This window comes from Mobula birostris, chromosome 11 (assembly GCF_030028105.1).
Source record: "Mobula birostris isolate sMobBir1 chromosome 11, sMobBir1.hap1, whole genome shotgun sequence".
Lineage (NCBI taxonomy): Eukaryota > Metazoa > Chordata > Chondrichthyes > Myliobatiformes > Myliobatidae > Mobula > Mobula birostris.
In genome coordinates, this window is record NC_092380.1 from 11,318,890 (window position 1) to 11,336,708 (window position 17,819).

General features: G+C 46.3%; 1 protein-coding gene across 1 annotated transcript in view; it reads left to right on the top strand.

Annotated features, from left to right (window-relative positions):
- The first annotated feature begins 693 nt into the window (after nucleotides 1–693).
- Nucleotides 694–17,819, top strand: part of LOC140205367 (uncharacterized) — a 126,540-nt gene continuing 109,414 nt past the window's right edge. The window contains exons 1-4 of the mRNA XM_072272961.1: nucleotides 694–829; nucleotides 1,937–1,966; nucleotides 11,872–11,928; nucleotides 15,766–15,822. Of these exons, the coding sequence (XP_072129062.1) occupies nucleotides 772–829; nucleotides 1,937–1,966; nucleotides 11,872–11,928; nucleotides 15,766–15,822 (202 nt within the window). The 5' untranslated portion in view covers nucleotides 694–771. The remainder of the gene's footprint in view (nucleotides 830–1,936; nucleotides 1,967–11,871; nucleotides 11,929–15,765; nucleotides 15,823–17,819) is intronic.

The following is a 17,819-nucleotide window of genomic DNA, read 5'->3' on the forward strand; positions in this document are numbered from 1 at the left end:
GCACTTTATTTATGCATAATTCAACTGTAGATTTTATCATTACCCTTATAAGTTATTGTGTGTTATGCGTACTACTGCGCTTTACACCCTGGTCTGGAGGAACGTTGTCTCATTTGACGGTATACATTCATATAGTTAAAAGACAAAAAACTTGAGTTGAACAGTGTGAGTGAATGAGGGCCGCAGGGTTCCAGAGTTTGGGTGGGTGAGGTGGGAAGATCAGTGTGGAGGTTTTGGATGGGGGGGGGCGATTCTCGATTTCTTCGACAGAGGAGCTGGGCTGCAGAGAGCGGGCATGGCGTGGAGAGCCACGGGTCAGAGCCGTGAAATTATTGCATCCCTTTGGAATCCCCGGCTGGAACAATGTCCAGATTCGAAAAAAAAGATGCACTTCATTTGAGAATGTAAATAGACTGCAAACCTAGCGTGGCCACATCTGCCCGGAATTAGCTCAGGGAGGTGGAATAACTTGTCTGCATCACCGCGCACACACAAACACACACACTCTCCCTATACATTGTGACCCGCGATGGCTTGTCCTGTCAGGATTGTGAATCAGCGGGCAGGTGGAGGTGGGGGGCGGGGGGTCGGTTTTGGAAGCTGTGGTTACCTCTGGTCCATCCTGTGAGCAGATGGTAGAAGCCACAGTTATCACATGACTCACTCCGACAGTCAGCAGGAACGGTATAAAAAGCCAGGCCTGCCCTTGCAGATCACTGCATTCCCGGTCTCCGGCTCACTGCATCCTCCCTGCTGCAAGGACGCGCGGAAATGAGAAGCCTGCTGCTGTTCGCTCTCCTCGGACTGGTGGTTCATACCTACTGCGGAGGTAGGCTGTCTCCTCGGAGCAGAGGAGTTAACCCGGTCCGGTTAGCACCGCATTAAAGATCTGTAGCATGGAAGGATTTAACTCGCACCTTACCCCTACCTGGGAGACGCAAAATCCAAGGAAGATTTTCAGTGCGCAGTCATTTCGTGATGTAGGATCATTCGCTTAATTCATCCGGGCTTCCTCGCACTCTCAGGGGAAAAAATCCCAGCTGCGCATTTGCAAAGACGGGTTTAAGATGAGGTGCTCAGCTCCTGCAGCGCTGAGCGGGCAGAGCTCTCTCGCAGCCAGGCGCTCCCCACCCTGCCCGCTGCAGCAGCAACCTGCGCTCCGTTCTCGTGGGGCTGCGGCGCATTTCCCCTGCCCTCCCTCACGGCACCCCGGCCGTCCTGCGGGTCCGCCTGGGGTGGAAGCGCCTTACGGCAAACCCCAGGCGTGACCTTGTGACCACCTGCGGTGACATTGGGATCTTACACCATCCCTGCAATGGTTGTGAGTCCTTGTAACTACCTGACGATGACCCTGCGTTGATTCGGCGACCTTATGACTACACAAGGCTGCGGCAACCCAACCGACCCTTGCAGCGACCCCGTGATCCGTCACTGGAACCCGGAAACCTCTGCCACATATTTTCACCGCAGCCCTTGGGGAGGGGAGGGAGTGTGAGGATCTCTGGCACGGGGAGAGGTTTAAACCTCCTCGAATTTCTTCCCAAACGTTACCCAGTCGGAGGGGCGTCTGTAGAAGGGTTCCGGGGAGGGGTGCCATCCTCGATCTTACCCACAGCAAGATCGGATGGATCGCCAGCCAAAGGCAATAGGGCAGGAGCGTCTGGTTGCAAGAAGCCCGAGTCAGTGGGTACTGCAGATGTGCTGGAGATGCTGCAAGGCACAAGCATCACTGTACGGACGCGGAGACCTCCCCGTTCTCCACTCACGTTCAAATAATGGGGCAGAGGGTGAGGAAAGACAAGGCAAGAAACACCCAGAAACAGTCAGAAAGATTCTGAAAATCCCTCCATGGTAAATTGGTCTGTTGATACTGGTCGTTATCGATCGATCTCACTGGAAGCGTCATTGTGACACGGTATTTCTCTGTCTTTTGCAGTGATCAACAGAAACTGTAATGAAAGAAACGGTCAGTATCATTACTTCCTACAACTTTCACGGTGTCCTGTTGCGATTCTATTCTGATTTAAGATTTCTATCTGAATATTTTTGCTATTACTGCCAATAACTGAGGACTAATTGCTACTGGAGGTTGGTATATTTGCAATTTAAATGTAATTAGAAGATTCCTTGATCAGTCTATTCGTTCCCTGTAACAGCGAGCAGAAAAGTCCCATTCTGCCACTTACAGGGCTTTTCTCGGTGGGTTTGGAAGGCTCGTGTAGTGCTGGACCTGAACAAGTGGAAGGAGTCAATTTGCAAATCTACACACACACACACACACACACACACACACACACACACACACACACACACACACAATTTCTGAAAACATTTTCCTGACACACTGAGTAGCCACTTTATTAGGTACTCCTGTACACCTGCTCACAAATGCAAATATCTTATTAGTCAATCATTTGGTAGCAACTCAATGCATAAAAGCATGCAGACAAGATCAAGAGGTTCGGTTGTTGTTCAGACCAAACATCAGAATGGGGAAGTGACTTTGACTGTGGAATGATTGTCGGTGCCAGATGGGGTGGTTTGAGTATCTCAGAAACTGCTGATCTTCTGAGATTTTCACGCACAGCAGTCTCTAGAGTTTACAGAAAATGGTGAGAAAAACTACAAAAAAATATTCAGTGAAGGGCAGTTCTGTTGGTGAAAATGCCTTGTTAATGAGAGAGGTCAGAGGAGAATGGCCAGACTGGTTCAAGCTGATGGGAAGGTGACAGTAACTCAAATAGCAACAGGGGTGTGCAGAAGAGCATCTCTGAATGCACAACACATTGAACCTTGAAGTGGACGGGCTACAGCAGCAGAAGACCACAAACGTACACTCAGAGGCCAGTTTGTTAGGTACAGGAGGTACTTATAAAGTGGCCACTGAATACAGTATATACAGAGGGAGGGTAAATGAGGAATAGTGATAGAGAGTCAGACAGTACAAGACAGAGATAGACACTGAGTAAAAGAGAGAGGGAGGTAGAATTGGACAGGGCAAGAGGAAGTAAGAGACGAATAGAGACTGACAGCTCTAATATCTTTCTGTCTGCGTTTTGTCCATGTTGCAGTTTCCTTTTCGGCGTTGTTACACGGAGGCAGAGGGGAGGATAAGATATAGAGAGACAGAGCCAGACAGACTGAAAGACAGAGAGAGAGAAGAGCAGATGGTGACAAGTGAGATGAGCAGAGAGAGAGAGAGAGAAGGACAGATGGAGGTAGGAGAGGGAGACAGACAGATAAATAGACAGGTTGGCAAAAGAGAGAGACAGAGACATAGTCAAGAGAGAGTGCAAGTCCTTACTGGCATGCCTTTGACCTGCCCTTGTGCAAGGTGCTCCAGTATCTCCTGGCACTGCTAACTGAGTTGGCAGTGACCCAGCCAGTGAGGCAGCAGGTTCCTAATAAATCCTGTGTTGCATTTGGCTGTTCATCTGCCGCAACTGATAAAGCTGCAACGTGAAGCTTCTGGTCACTCCCCTCCCTCCCGAAAGTAATGTTCTGCTCTCATTCCCCCACCCCACTCTGAGGAGGGTCCCAGTGACGGTCAATGTATCCACTCACCGTTGCACTGTTCAGTGCACCTCCCTTCCTCAATGTCGGACCCCTGGGAGACGGAGGTCTGGGGTGTCACACAGATGATGTTTACACAGGGAGTGGTGGGTGTATAGGACACCCTGCCAGGGGCGGTGGTAGAGGCAGATACATTAGGACATTAACGAAATGCTTAGATGGGCACATGGATGATATGTAGGAAGGAAGGGCTAGATTGATCTCAAGAGCAGATTAAAATTTTGGCACAACACTGTTGGCCGAAGGGCTGTATTGTTCTATAGTCTATGTCAGTTGCCGTGTTCCTCCAACAATATCATACAGTTTTGATACCAGATGGGTCCTTGTCGTGCTGGTGTTATATTGAGTAGCAGTGGGGGTTGGGGGGGGGGGTGCTGGAAAATAGGAGGGTGATCCCAGAAAGCCAGAATGCCACATGCTGGAACCTGCGGAGCAGCGGAGCATCTCCTTAATGACGAGCCTTGGCTCGTGCACCTTGTCTGCTCTCTAGTTCACTGGCAGCATCAAGGTTGAAGTGATGAACTGTGCTTCCAACTCTGTCTGAATTCACTGATCTCCTGAGTTGGTTGGGGCTGGGTAGCGTTCAGGTGTAGAGAATAGGCTGATATCTCCGCCCCAGCAGGATGCCTATTTCTGCCCTGTGATAGGCGAGACGGGGTTCACTTTATGGACAGGCTAGGACCTTCCTGATAAGAAAGAATCTGACCCGTCCACATGAATATCCAGCATACCATTTGAAGTTGGTTTTCAATGCTGGAGCGGTCGAACTTAAGAGCAGGGAGGTTATGCCGCAACTGTTCAGGGTACTGGTGAGGACACACCTGGAGTACTGCGTGCATCTCTGGTCTCCTTACTAGAGCAAAGATATACTGGCTGTGGAAATGGTTTAGTGGAGAACCGCGAGGTTGATTACGGAGGTGAGGGGGGTTAACCTCTGAGGAGGGACTGAGTTGCCTGGGACTACACTTGCTGGAATTCTGAAGAATGAGAGGAGTTCTTATACAAATGTTTTGAAAGGGATAGATACAATAGAGGCAGGAAAGTTGTATCAACTAATAAATCAGACTAGAACTTGGGGACATAATCTCGAGAGTCAAGGGAATAGATTCAGGAGAGAGATGAGGAGAAACTGCTTTTCCCAGAGACTGTTGAAACTGTGGAATTCTCTGCCCAAGGAAGGAGTAGCGGCTACTTTATCTAACATATTGAAGACATAGTTGGATAGATACTTCCATAGCAGGGGAATTAAGGGGCTCTGGGGAAAAGCCAGGTAGCTGGAGCTGAGCCCACTGCCAGATCAGCCATGATCTTATTAAATAGCAGAGCAGGCTCGATGGGCCGGATGGCCTTTTCCTGATCCCATTTTTTATGTTTTTTTTGCTCGTACATCTGAACCCTGAGCCTGACTAAGCTGAGACTGTGCAATCTGTCTATCTCTCTGGGGTGAGACTGTTCAGCTCAGTGACGCAGTTCCCCCAAGCCTCCTCCTCCCGTTGGAGCTTGGTAACAACCTCATCCAATCAGTCACCTTGCTTTTGGTCACGTGATCATTTCTCTCCTCCCCTCCTTGAAATATATCATTGAATAATTTATTTAAAATTTCGAAGTCTCTTTGTGCAGAGAGTATCATCATCATCATCATCATCAGGTACCATGCCCAGTTTGAGCTTTGACTGCCATGGCCCACACACTCCTGTTTCGGGTCAAGTGGATCAATTCATTGGTATTCATTTCCAGTTCTCTGGCTGCTGTCTCCATCATCATTTGTCTTTGTCTTCCTCTTGCTGTCTTCCCTTCAATCTTTCCCATAATTACCGTTCATTCTAACTCCTCTTTCCTAATCGCATGTCCAATGAAGTTACATTGCCTTTTCATGATCTCATACATTATTTCTCTTTTTGTGTTTGCTCTGTTCATGACATCCTTGTTAGATATTCGTTTCGTCCATGATATTCTTTGCATCCTCCTCAAAAACCACAACTCTGCTGCTTCAATTCATTTCCTCATGTTACTAGATATTGTCCAACAGTCTGAGCCATATAACATAACTGGATAAACGTAACATTTCAGTACTCTGAGGCGGGTTGTCATGCCTAGTTTAGTATTGGTCAGTATACTCTTCATTCTCGTAAAGATGTCTTTTGCCATCCCTATTCTTCTTTTGATGTCCAAGTCACACCTGCCATCTGATGTCACCCAGCTTCCTAAGTAGCAAAAGTTCTTTACTTGTTTTATGTCTTCCCCATTTATTCTCAGCCTGCAGATAGGATTCTCCTTCTTTTTGGATATCACCATACATTCTGTCTTTTTGCAATTAATAGATAGACTCATTTTTGCACTTTCTTCAACAATTATATCAATTAAGTTTTGTAGTCCTTCCTCCGTACTTGCAATTAACACAGTGTCATCTGCATATCTGAAATCATTGATGTTTTCACCGCCAACTTTGATTCCCAAGATGTCTCTTATTTTTTGTAATATTGTTTCACTGTATGCATTAAATAAATCAGGGGAGAAAACACACCCTTGTCTAACGTCTCTCCTGATTTTTGTAAACTGACTCACTTCTCCATCTATTCTTACAGCGGCAGTTTGTTCCCAGTACAGATTTCTGATTAGGCGGAGGTCTTTCGAATCCAGATCTAGAGTTTTCTGTAATATTTCAAATAACTTACTGTGCTTCACTTTATCAAATGCTTTTGTGTAGTCGATAAAACAAACAAACAAATCCTTTTGCACTTGAATAGCTCATTCTGATAGTATCCTTAACATCAATATTGCATTCTTGTACCTTTGTCTTTCACAAAGCCACATTGTTCTTTACCTATTTCAGCTTGTATCTTACTTTTAGCTCTTGTCATCAAAATTCTTAGAAGTATCTTGGTGATATGACTCATTAAACTTATGGTCCTATGTAATTCACATTCTACTTCTCCCCCTTTCTTAGGAAGAGTGATAAATACTGATTTTTTTCATCTCTTCTGGTATTATTTCAGTCTCATAAATGTCATTGATTAAATCAGTAAGTTTTTCAATTCCATAATCTTCAAGGGCAATAATTTGTTCTATTACTAATTTATCAGGACTTGCTGCCTTTCCTTTCTTCATCTTATTTATTGCATTACAAACTTCAGATTTTAAAATACTTGGACTTTCAATGCTTTTCTTAATTTCTGGTTTTTTGCCTTGATCGTCTTCAAACAGTTCCTGAATATACTCTGTCCGTATGTTCATAATCTCATCTTTTTTCATGATAATGGTACCGTCCTTTGCTTTCAAACATCCACCTGAAGAACAGAGGAGCTTTTTACCAGTGATGTCCTTGATTTGTTGATGTAACCTTTTTGGATCAGTAATAGGGATTCTTTCTATTTGCTCACATTCCTGGTTTAACCTTTCTTCTTTGGCTTTTTGACATAAGCTTTTAACTTTTTTATCTAAGGACTTACATTCTACAGGATTTGCTTTCTTCCATTAGATTTTTGATTTCATCTGTCATCCATTTATTTTTTGTGCATTTTTCTTTTAGGAATCACTGACTTTGCTGATTCTACCAAGGCATCCTTTAGAGAGTTAAATTTCATTTCTACAGGATTGCTATCATCTTCAACAGATTCTATTTCTAGACTTTGAAATCTATTCCTTACCTAAATTGTAAATTTTTGTTTTAAGTTTTCTTCTTTACTTAATTGCAAGTAGTCAAGGGATTGTTCAGGTTTTTGCTTCTTTAGTTTTTAAAGTTTTACTTTTACATGACATACTGCTGGGTTATGGTCACTATTACAGTCTGCACCTGGATATGTTTTGCATTGAGTCACTGAGTTTCTAAATCTTTGGTTGATAGTAATAAATTTGATTTCTGGTGTTATCACCTGGACTTTTCCAGGTCCTCAAGTGTCTTGGATGGTTTTTAAAGTAGGTATTCAGAATGACCTGATTATTCATCTTGCGCTATTCTACCCATTTCTTGCCTCTTTCATTGCTTTCCCCAGTCCAAATTTTCCTATGGTATTTCCATCAGCACCTTGTCCTACTTTAGCATTTAGATCTCCCATGACAATAACAATATCTTGAGATTTGCATCCATTCTTTGCTTGTTCAAGCTCTTCATGGAACTTATCTATATTCTCATTTGTTCCATCTGTTGTTGGTGCATATACCTGTATAATTGCTAAATCAAATGGTTGTCCTCTGAATCTAACAAGGAGCATTCTTTCTGATATTGCCCAATGTCCTAAGACACTTTTTGCCATGTTTTCATTCATAAGAATTCCTACTCCATTAGTATAGGATGTTCCACAAGAATAAACTAGTGTTTTATTTCTAATCTGACATGTTCCAGCACCTATCCAACGAACTTCGCTAATTTCCATGATAATCTTTAGTCTTTCCATTTCATTGATCACATTGTCCAATCTTCCTGCTTGATATAGGGTATAGAGAGGGTTTAGCAGAATGTTCTCTAGAGTGGAAAGAGTTTTGGATAGGCTTGGATCATTTTACTCAGTAGAAAAGGTGGCTAAGTGGTATTTTAAGGCTGGCAAGGTAAAGAATTGGTTAGTGCAACGTGACTACAGTTCCAGCCATCGGCGATTGGGTTTCAATTCTTGCCACTGTAAGGAGTCTGTACCTTTTCCCTTGACCGAGAGGGTTTCCTCCAGGTGCTCTGGTTTCCTCCACATTCCAGAGACGTATGGGTTAGGGGTACTGAGTTGTGGGCATGCTCTGTTGGCGTCACTTGCAGGCTGCCCAGGGCGCAGATCCGGATCCTGTTGGGCGTTGACACAAATGACACATTTCTCTGTATTAGACCATAAGACCATAAAATATAGGGGCAGAATGAGGCCATTTGGCCCATCGAGTCTGCTCCGCCATTTCATCGTGGCTCATTCATTTTCCTTCCCAGCCCCAATCTCCTGCCTTCTCCCTGTATCCCTTCAAGCCTTGACCAGTCAAAAACCTATTAACCTCTGCCTTAAATAGTATATCCAATGACTTGGCCTCCACAGCCACCTGTGGCAACGTATTCCACAGATTCACCACTCTCTGGCTAAAGGAATTCCTGCTCACCTCCGTTCTAAAAGAACACCTTCTGAGGCTGTGGCCTCTCGTATGTTTTGATAAAGCTAAGATGGAAGAGTACAGATTGATGAGAAACAGACGGGGTAGAACATCAGAATCTCTTTCCAGTGATATATGAGAAACAAGCGCACGTAGGTTTCACAAACAATCTGCTGGAGGAGCTCAGAGGGTCGAGCCTGATGGCAGCCCAGTCCTGATGCAGAGTTTCAGCCTGAAACGTTGACAATCCCTCTCCCCCTGCCCCGATAGGCGCCGCTCGACCCGCTGAATCCCTCCAGCAGGTTGTCCATTGCTCCCGATTCCAGCACCTGCAACCTCTTGTGTCTCAGGCATAGGGTGGAGTTGAGTGGAGAGGGGCTTATGTGGACCTGAGGGAGGATGGCTTCTTAACAGAGAGTCACTGATCTCTGGGACATGCTGCCGGGGCTGTGGTGGAATCAGATACAGCTATAATGCTCAAGAGGCATTTAGACACAGGGATCAGAAGGATATATTCCTCACAGCACATAGGCAAGTTCCTCAAGGTTGTCATTGCCAGGGGAGGTAGTGGGGATAAGCTCCCACCACCTATTAAATGCTCCCAATGGCGTACAACTCAAACAGCCTCTGACAACCAAGTCCAGCTCCTGGACTTCACGCGTGGCTTAGCTACTAAGCCCGGTGGAACCATTTCTCCTGACAGGAGAAGGGGCAAAGGTGACTTACTGGCACCTTAAAACCAGTCACTTCAGACAGATGGGTCTCATCACCTGTGGTTGGCAGCTCATCTCGGAGAAGGAAAACTCTGATTTCAAACCTTCACTGCCCTGCGGCCATACCTACTCATGGGGAAGGCTCCGAGGGTAAACACCGAGGGAAAAATCCAGAGCTGGAGTCTCTAAGGCAGTCCTACGTTGAGATCAACACTGACTGGCAACTCCTGCGACACCACTGGTGCAGAACCGTATCGGTCTCTGCCGTTCCTTTGGATTGATCAGCTGCGCGGAGAGGGGGAGCCTGCTGCACGGGCAGTAGCATATAGGCACAGTAGCGCAGTGGTCAGCACAACGCTTTACAGTGCCAGCGCCCAGGGTTCAATTCCCACCGCTGCCTGTAAGGAGTTTGTACGTTTTCCCAGTGACCACGTGGGCGCCCCGGTTTCCTCCCACAGTCCAAAGACGTACCGGTTGGTAGGTTGATTGGTCATTGTAAATTGTCCCGTGATTCGGCCAGGGTTAAATTGGGGATTTCCGGGCAGCACGGCTCGAGGGGAGGAAGGGTCTATTCTGCGCTATATCACAATAAATAAATAAACAGCTTGATCTTTATATTGTACTTGCCCTGGCTTGCTGGAACGCAATAACCATGGTAGACCCCAACCATCAGAGGCCCTCACAAATAAAGGCACAAAGATCGCCATGGATATGATGAGCAAAAGACCCTTTCCAGTACTGTATAGCTCTATGACTCTAATCCCACCCAAAGCTAGTGTTGGATTTGGAGATGATATTGCCCAGATGGCTCTTTGGAAGTCAAGTCATGTGGTTACAAACATTTCATTAAAGGAATATCAGTGAACCACAGCAACTGGGAACTAACTCTAACCGTAACTAGCTCACTCTAACCGTAACTAGCTCACTCTAACCGAGAACCTGCCTCGTGGCCTCTCTTTATACTGAAAACTGGTTCAAGGTGGCCGATAGAGTGGATGTGGAAAGGATGTTTCCTATAGTGGATGAGTCCAAGACCAGAGGACACAGCCTCAGAGTAGAAGGGTGTCCTTTTAGAACGGGGATGAGGAGGAGTTCCTTTAACCAGAGAGTGGTGAATCTGTGGAATTCTTTGCCACAGGCGACTGTGGAAGCCAAGTCTTGATGTATATTTAAGGCAGAGGTTGATAGATTCTTGACTGGTCAGGGCATGAAGGGATAAGGGGAGAAGGAAGGAGACTGAGGCTGAGAGGAAAATTGGATCAGCCATGATGAAATGGCAGAGCAGACTTGACGGGCCAAATGGCCTAATTCTGCTGCTATGTTTTATGGTCTTATAAGGAAATCTTCTCTGATAAGAATTGCTGGTGAGACAACAAAGACAGTCTCGATTAAGGCTCACAGAGGAAGAAAGAAAGCACAGAGCCAGCTATGCTGCAGATGATTGAAAATCGACTGAATGTTTACAGACAAACAGCTGATTATAAGCATGTAAACAAGCATAAAGAAGATCAAATTACAAGAGAAATAACAATTTGGACCATAGTCCACCACGACGCTTAGGTATGGGGAGTTAGCTGATGGACTGCCCCAGTTCTGGGGATTGCGCAGTCGGGGAGTCTATTATGGAGGAGCAATTGGGGTTGATGTCCTGTCCCTGGTGAGGTGTTTGACCAGCCCCTATGTTGGCCAAGCTCTTTGATAATTCATAATAGAGTCCTTCCATAATTCATGTGTAGCCCCCCCACCCCCCCCCGGCAAGCCTCAGGGTCGCTCGGCTCACTGTCGTCGAGGGAAACAGCCTCGGCCCCGCCAAACAGGGTAATTAGTTTGTGTGGATGCTGTGTGATGTACCCCACCCCGCCCAAATAACAGACAATACACCAGATGCGGTTAAATGAGTTACAGTTTATAGATATTACTGGAACTATTATTAATAGAGAATAAAATATAAAAGGAAAATAAAAAGCGCCACGCTTATCAAAGTTCAATCTCTTCGTGCACAAAACAGTTGGAGTTCAGGACCCTCCTTCTTCATCCTGCGATCCCCTCGGACCACCTCAACCTGTGGCCTGGGACTAACAACGATGGTCGACCAGACACTCTACACGAGTCCGTCTCCGTCTCCTCTCCTCGCTGAACACCGTGGATCTCGGACTCCTGATTGGGGTCCGACCCCATTAGCTGACTCACAGCACCTTGTCCATCCTCCTTCTCTCTCTCTCGCGCCTTCTGCCCAAAAACCCATGCATCACAATAACTTATAGACACACAGAAAGAATAACATCTATCCCAATTGGTTCGTAACATCCTCTTATCAATAACATAATCCAAACAAACTGCTAGCGGGAGGACTTCCTCAGCAGTTAACATAACAAAGAAGCCATTTCAATTATAACATAACAAAGAAATCATTTTAATTAGCCTACGTAGTAACATAAAAGAAGAAACCCCTTACACATGTGTCACTGGGAACCTTCCACGCTCATTTTCCATTTTCTAACCAAAAACTCTTTTCTCTTTGCAGATTCCAAAGAGGGCATCGAAAAGAAAGTCAAAGACTTCCGATCAGGAGGAGATGATGGTTTGTGGATCTCTCTGTATGGGGGAACATAAAAACATAGAAACATAGAAAATAGGTGCAGGAGTAGGTCATTCGGCCCTTCGAGCCTGCACTGCCATTCAGTATGATCATGGCTGATCATCCAACTCAGAACCCTGCACCAGCCTTCCCTCCATACCCCCTGATCCCTTTAGCCACAAGGGCCACATCTAACTCCCTCTTAAACATAGCCAATGAACTGGCCTCAACTGTTTCCAGTGGCAGAGAATTCCACAGATTCACCACTCTCTGTGTGAAGAAGTTTCTCCTAATCTCGGTCCTAAAAGGCTTCCCCTTTATCCTCAAACTGTGACTCCTCGTTCTGGACTTCCCCAACATCGGGAACAATCTTCCTGCATCTAGCCTGTCCAATCCCTTTAGGATTTTATATGTTTCAATCAGATCCCCCCTCAATCTTCTAAATTCCAACAAGTATAAGCCTAGTTCATCCAGTCTTTCATCATATGAAAGTCCTGCCATCCCAGGAATCAATCTGGTGAACCTTCTTTGTACTCCCTCTATGGTAAGGATGTCTTTCCTCAGATTAGGGGACCAAAACTGCACACAATACTCCAGGTGTGGTCTCACCAGGCCTTGTACAACTGCAGTAGTACCTCCCTGCTCCTGTACTCGAATCCTCTTGCTGTAAATGCCAGCATACCATTCGCCTTTTTCACCGCCTGCTGTACCTGCATGCCCACTTTCAATAACTGGTGTATAATGACACCCAGGTCTCGTTGCACCTCCCCTTTTCCTAGTTGGCCACCATTCAGATAATAATCTGTTTTCCTGTTTTTGCCACCAAAGTGGATAACTTCACATTTATCCACATTAAATTGAGTCTGCCATGAATTTGCTCACTTACCTAACCTATCCAAGTCACCCTGCATCCTCTTAGCATACTCCTCACAGCTAACACTGCCGCCCAACTTCATGTCATCCGCAAACTTGGAGATGCTGCATTTAATTCCCTCATCCAAGTCATTAATATATATTGTAAACAACTGGAGTCCCAGCACTGAGCCTTGCGGTACCCCACTAGTCACCGCCTGCCATTCTGAAAAGGTCCTGTTTATTCCCACTCTTTGCTTCCTGTCTGCCAACCAATTCTCTATCCACATCAATACCTTACCCCCAATACCGTGTGCTTTAAGTTTGCACACTAATCTTCTGTGTGGGACCTTGTCAAAAGCCTTTTGAAAATCCAAATATACCACATCCACTGGTTCTCCCTTATCCACTCTACTAGTTACATCCTCAAAAAATTCTGAGATTCGTCAGACATGATTTTCCTTTCACAAATCCATGCTGACTTTGTCTGAAGATTTCACCACTTTCCAAATGTGCTGTTATCACATCTTTGATAACTGACTCTAGCAGTTTCCCCACCACCAATGGGATAGACTGGGTCAGTGGGGATTAACAAGCTCTTTATGTACGTGACATCCAATCCATGGATACCAGCAACAGAACGGGGACTGGAAGGCCAGATACAAAGCAGAAGGAATTGGTTTAGGGGAGACCCGGTCGAGGGAAGAACCCCCCAGTGCTGAAGGAACTGAGGGGGTAGTGGAGGTAGGGAGGTAGCTGGAGGCCATGGGCTCTTGCAAAACTAAAAATTGAATGAGATTTAGAAAGATTTAGGAAAGAGATTCACAATGCAAAGCAGCAACACAGGTGAAAAATAGACTATGACGTTCACTCCCACACTGAATGGTAGACCGATGTAACAGCGAAGAAGATGTACAAAATACAAGTAAGAATGATATATAAGAACGTATATAGGCATCCGTTAGTCTCATGAGACCGTGGATTTGTGCCTTGGAAGGTCTCCAGGGCGCAGGCCTGGGCAAGGTTGTATGGAAGACCGGCAGTTGCCCATGCTGCAAGTCTCCCCTCTCCATGACACCGATGTTATCCAAGGGAAGGGCAGGGGCCGATACAGCTTGGCACCGGTGTCGTCGCAGGGCAATGTGCGGTTAAGTGCCTTGCTCAAGGACACAACACGCTGCCTCAGCTGAGGCTCGAACTAGTGACCTTCAGATTACTAGACCGACGCCTTAACCACTTGGCCACACGCCAACATGTAAGAACATAGAATCATAGAATTGACCAATCAGGTCTGTGCCAGCTCTAACAGAGCAACCCCCATCCCGTTACCCACAGCTCTGCATGTTATTCTATCTCAGTTCCCAAACCCAATCCCTCGTTCGGGGCACTAATTGACAGACACGCTCAGATCAAAACTACGATCTGTACAAACAGAGGTCCACAAACATGCCTTCTATCTTTGCACACCATTTTGAAGCTGTGTCCCCTGCTCTTTGGATCTTCCGCTACCAGGATCAGCTTCCTTCAGTTTGCCCCAAAGAAAGTGTTATGATCTAGGTATGTTCTATCCAATACCTCCCCAAGGAGAGCAACCCCATTCTCTCTGGGCTGACCTTCTACCTTTACCCTTTGTCCCAGGAACCATTCCAGATCCTTGTTCCTGTACCCTCCACAAGTCCTACATGGTCTTGCTAAGGTGAAGTGTCTGACGTTGGCCAGAAGCTGCCATGCTAGAGTTTTATACAGGCTCGGCAGAACCACCCTACACTTGCCACCAATGCCTCTGTGTAGGCCCTCTGTTAATCAGGGTTAACCACGGATGTTGCATCCCAGCTGTCTACGCAAGCCAGGGCCCATGCGGCATGCTCCCCCTCTCCACGCAGCTGATGAATCCAAAGGAACGGCAGGGACTGATACAGTTTGGTACCAGCGGCGTCGCAGGGGTTGCCAGTCGGTGTTGAACTCAACATAGGACAGCCGTAGGGGCTCCAGCTCCGGATTTTTCCTCGGTGTTTACTCCTGAAGCCTCCCCCATCAGTGGATATAACCTCAAGGCAGCAGGGGTTTCAGATCAAAGTTTTTACTTCTCCTAGATGGGCTTGCAACCACGGCTGATGAGCCCCAACTGCTGGAAGCGACTGGCTTTAAGGCACCAGAAACCTGCCTTTGCCCCTTCTCCAGTCAGTAGAAACTGTTCTGCTAAGCCACATGCAAAGGCCAGGAGCTGGACTTAGTTGTCAGAGACTATTTGAGGTGCAAGCCATTGGGAGGATTTAATAGGCAATGGGAGATTGCCCCCATTACCATCCCCAGCTATAACAACCTTGAGGATACAAAAACTAAGGCCAGATCCCCCTTTGGTTTATGGTGACCGACAGGAAGGAGACTTGAATGAAACTTAAATATCAGCACACGTTTACTCCTGTTCATTCTACGTACAGAAAATCTGATAATCCGCTATCGGCTATTCAGAAATCCCAGGGTATCAGCATCTAATTCCTGTACTCCCTTCCACGAGCTGGAGTCGGGATTTGTCCTCCTCCAAGCCGACCTGATTCTAGTTCCCAAAACGTCCTTGAAACTTATCGAGAAGGGTCTCGGCCCGAATTGTTGCCAGTCTACTCTTTTCCATTGATGCTGCCTGACCTGCTGAGTTTCTCCAGCATTTTGTGGGTGTTTGTTGCTTTGGGCTTCCAGCTTCTGCAGACTTTCTCGTGTCTGTGAGTTGACCAGAAAACTTAATGCATTGGGAGGACACCAACTTGGCAGCCAGGCATCTCAGATCAAGGCGTAGGAGACCCACTCGCCCCAGAGTCTCTGGGGTTCAGTTAGTAGTAACCTGGTAAAAAGCTGGACAATTCCACCCCCTCTGAGTCAGATCAGTAGGGACGCAGTGTTTGAATATGACTGGGAACACAGGCGCACTTTAAAACTGAACTTTCCACACACTCTTCGCATTTTATGTTCAAATACTGGTTTTGCTTTCAGGTTCCAAAGAGGGCGGCGAGTGGAAAATCAGAGTGATCGGATCCAGAGAAGACGACGGTTTGTGTGGGGATTATTGACTGAGCTGGTGTGGGGGGGCGGGCGAGGAGCTGGCACTGTGAGGGTTAAAAGCTGCATATTTCACGTCAAACCCGCGTGGAGCCAGGGGGCAGGCAGCGGAGCAGTGAACAGGCTGGATATAGAACAGAAACGGTAGCAAGGCGGTTAGCGCGAAGCTATTACAGCTCAGGGCGCCTGTGGTCGGCGTTCAATTCCAGCATCCTCTGCAAGCAAGTTTATCTGTTCCTTCCCATGCGCGCGCAGGTTTCCTCCGGGTGCTCCGGTTTCCTCCCACAGTCCAAAGACTACGGTTCGTAGGTTAATTGTTCATTGTAAATTGTCCTGTGATTTGGCTAGGGTTGAATCGGTGGGTAGCCGCGCGATGCGTCTCAAAGGGCCAGAACAGCCTGTCCTTGCACGATATCGCTAAATAAATAAAATCCAAACATTTGCCCCAGGGCAGACTACGCTACCGTACAGGAGCAGGGTCCATTATCATGTCAATCACCCTAGGGCTACTACTTCATCGACTCAGGCCTAGGGGGCCGGCGTTGGGCACGATGACGGACTCTCCACTTCTCCCTCTCCCTCATCAGTGTGTTCAGTTCATCTACATTAGCCGCACCGCTGTCTTCTAGGAGCGTGTTGACCATAGTCTTGGGAGGGCGCCCAGGGTTCATCCTCCCATGCTTGGGCTCCCATATGATGACTAGGCTGGCAGGTAGCTCGGGGTGGCGTAGACAGTGCCCCGCTAGTCGCCTCGATTTTAGTGGTGAGCGTCGGTAAGTTGTTACAGAGCTCGACGTTCGTCATGTGCTGTTGCCAACTCACGTCAAGAGCCATCCGGAGCGTTCGTGTATAGCAACCATCTAGAGACTTTCACGTTGTCTTGGTGAGTGTCCACGTCTCGCATCCGTACGTGAGAATGGACTCTATGACTGCTATGAAAATCCTCTTTTTAAGCCCTCTGATCAGGTTCGACTTCCAGATTTCCTTTATGTCGTTCATAACCCTCCACGCCAGCGCCTTCCATATCTTTATGTCCTTCTCCAAGCTCATCATTCTTGACCCGAGGTACTTGTAATCAAAGACTTTCTTAATGGCATCGTTCTCTACAGTCTTGAGAGTACCTTCATCACGGTTAAACGCCATGTACTCTGTCTTTTTAGCGTTTAGGTGAAGTCCAACTTTATTGCATTCTAGTTCCACTTTTGTCAGTAGCTGCTGTGCTTCCTCCATCTGGTCAGAGAGCAGGACTATGTCATCTGCGAAATCGAGATCTGTGAGCGTAACTGCTCTGACTCTTTTGGTTCACCCTGGTTTTGTGGTAAAACCAAGCTTGTCATGATCTTGACACTACCCTAGGGCAGTGAATGGCAAATAATTTCAATAAAGATCCGGATGGGAATAAGGAGACAGACGCGGGTGGGGAGAAAAGGAGGAGACGGGCTCTTGAGAAAACAGGACGGCAAATGGCGTGGGGGAAAACGGAGAAGTGGAGAGATGCGATCATAACTCATTCGGATGCGATCATAACTCATTCGAAGTAGACAGGTGATAGAATCAGCTTTAATATCACCGGCATAGGTTGTGAAATTGTCAACTTTGTGGCAGCAGTACAAAGCAGTACATGATAATAGAAAGAAAAAAAAACTGTAACAATAATTAGCAGTAATAATAAGCAGAAAATGAAGGGATAACCAATACAAATCATTTCAGAAGAACACGGATGCTCCGGGAAACAGGATGGTGAAATGGAAAACCAGCAGGGTTAGCCTTGAGGCAGTTGGATTGAAGGATTGGGAAAATCCAGGAAGGAAGTGTAAATTAACCAGAATGAGTCAATTCAGTATAAAAATAAATCATGCAAATAAAAATAAATATGCCTGGAACTGTTACCATGTGTGATAGCAGTTATCAGTTCTATAATAGCATGTCCAGGCTTCTTTAACTGTTAGGATTAAAGTTAACAGTTTATTTTTAATCATAAGTAATTT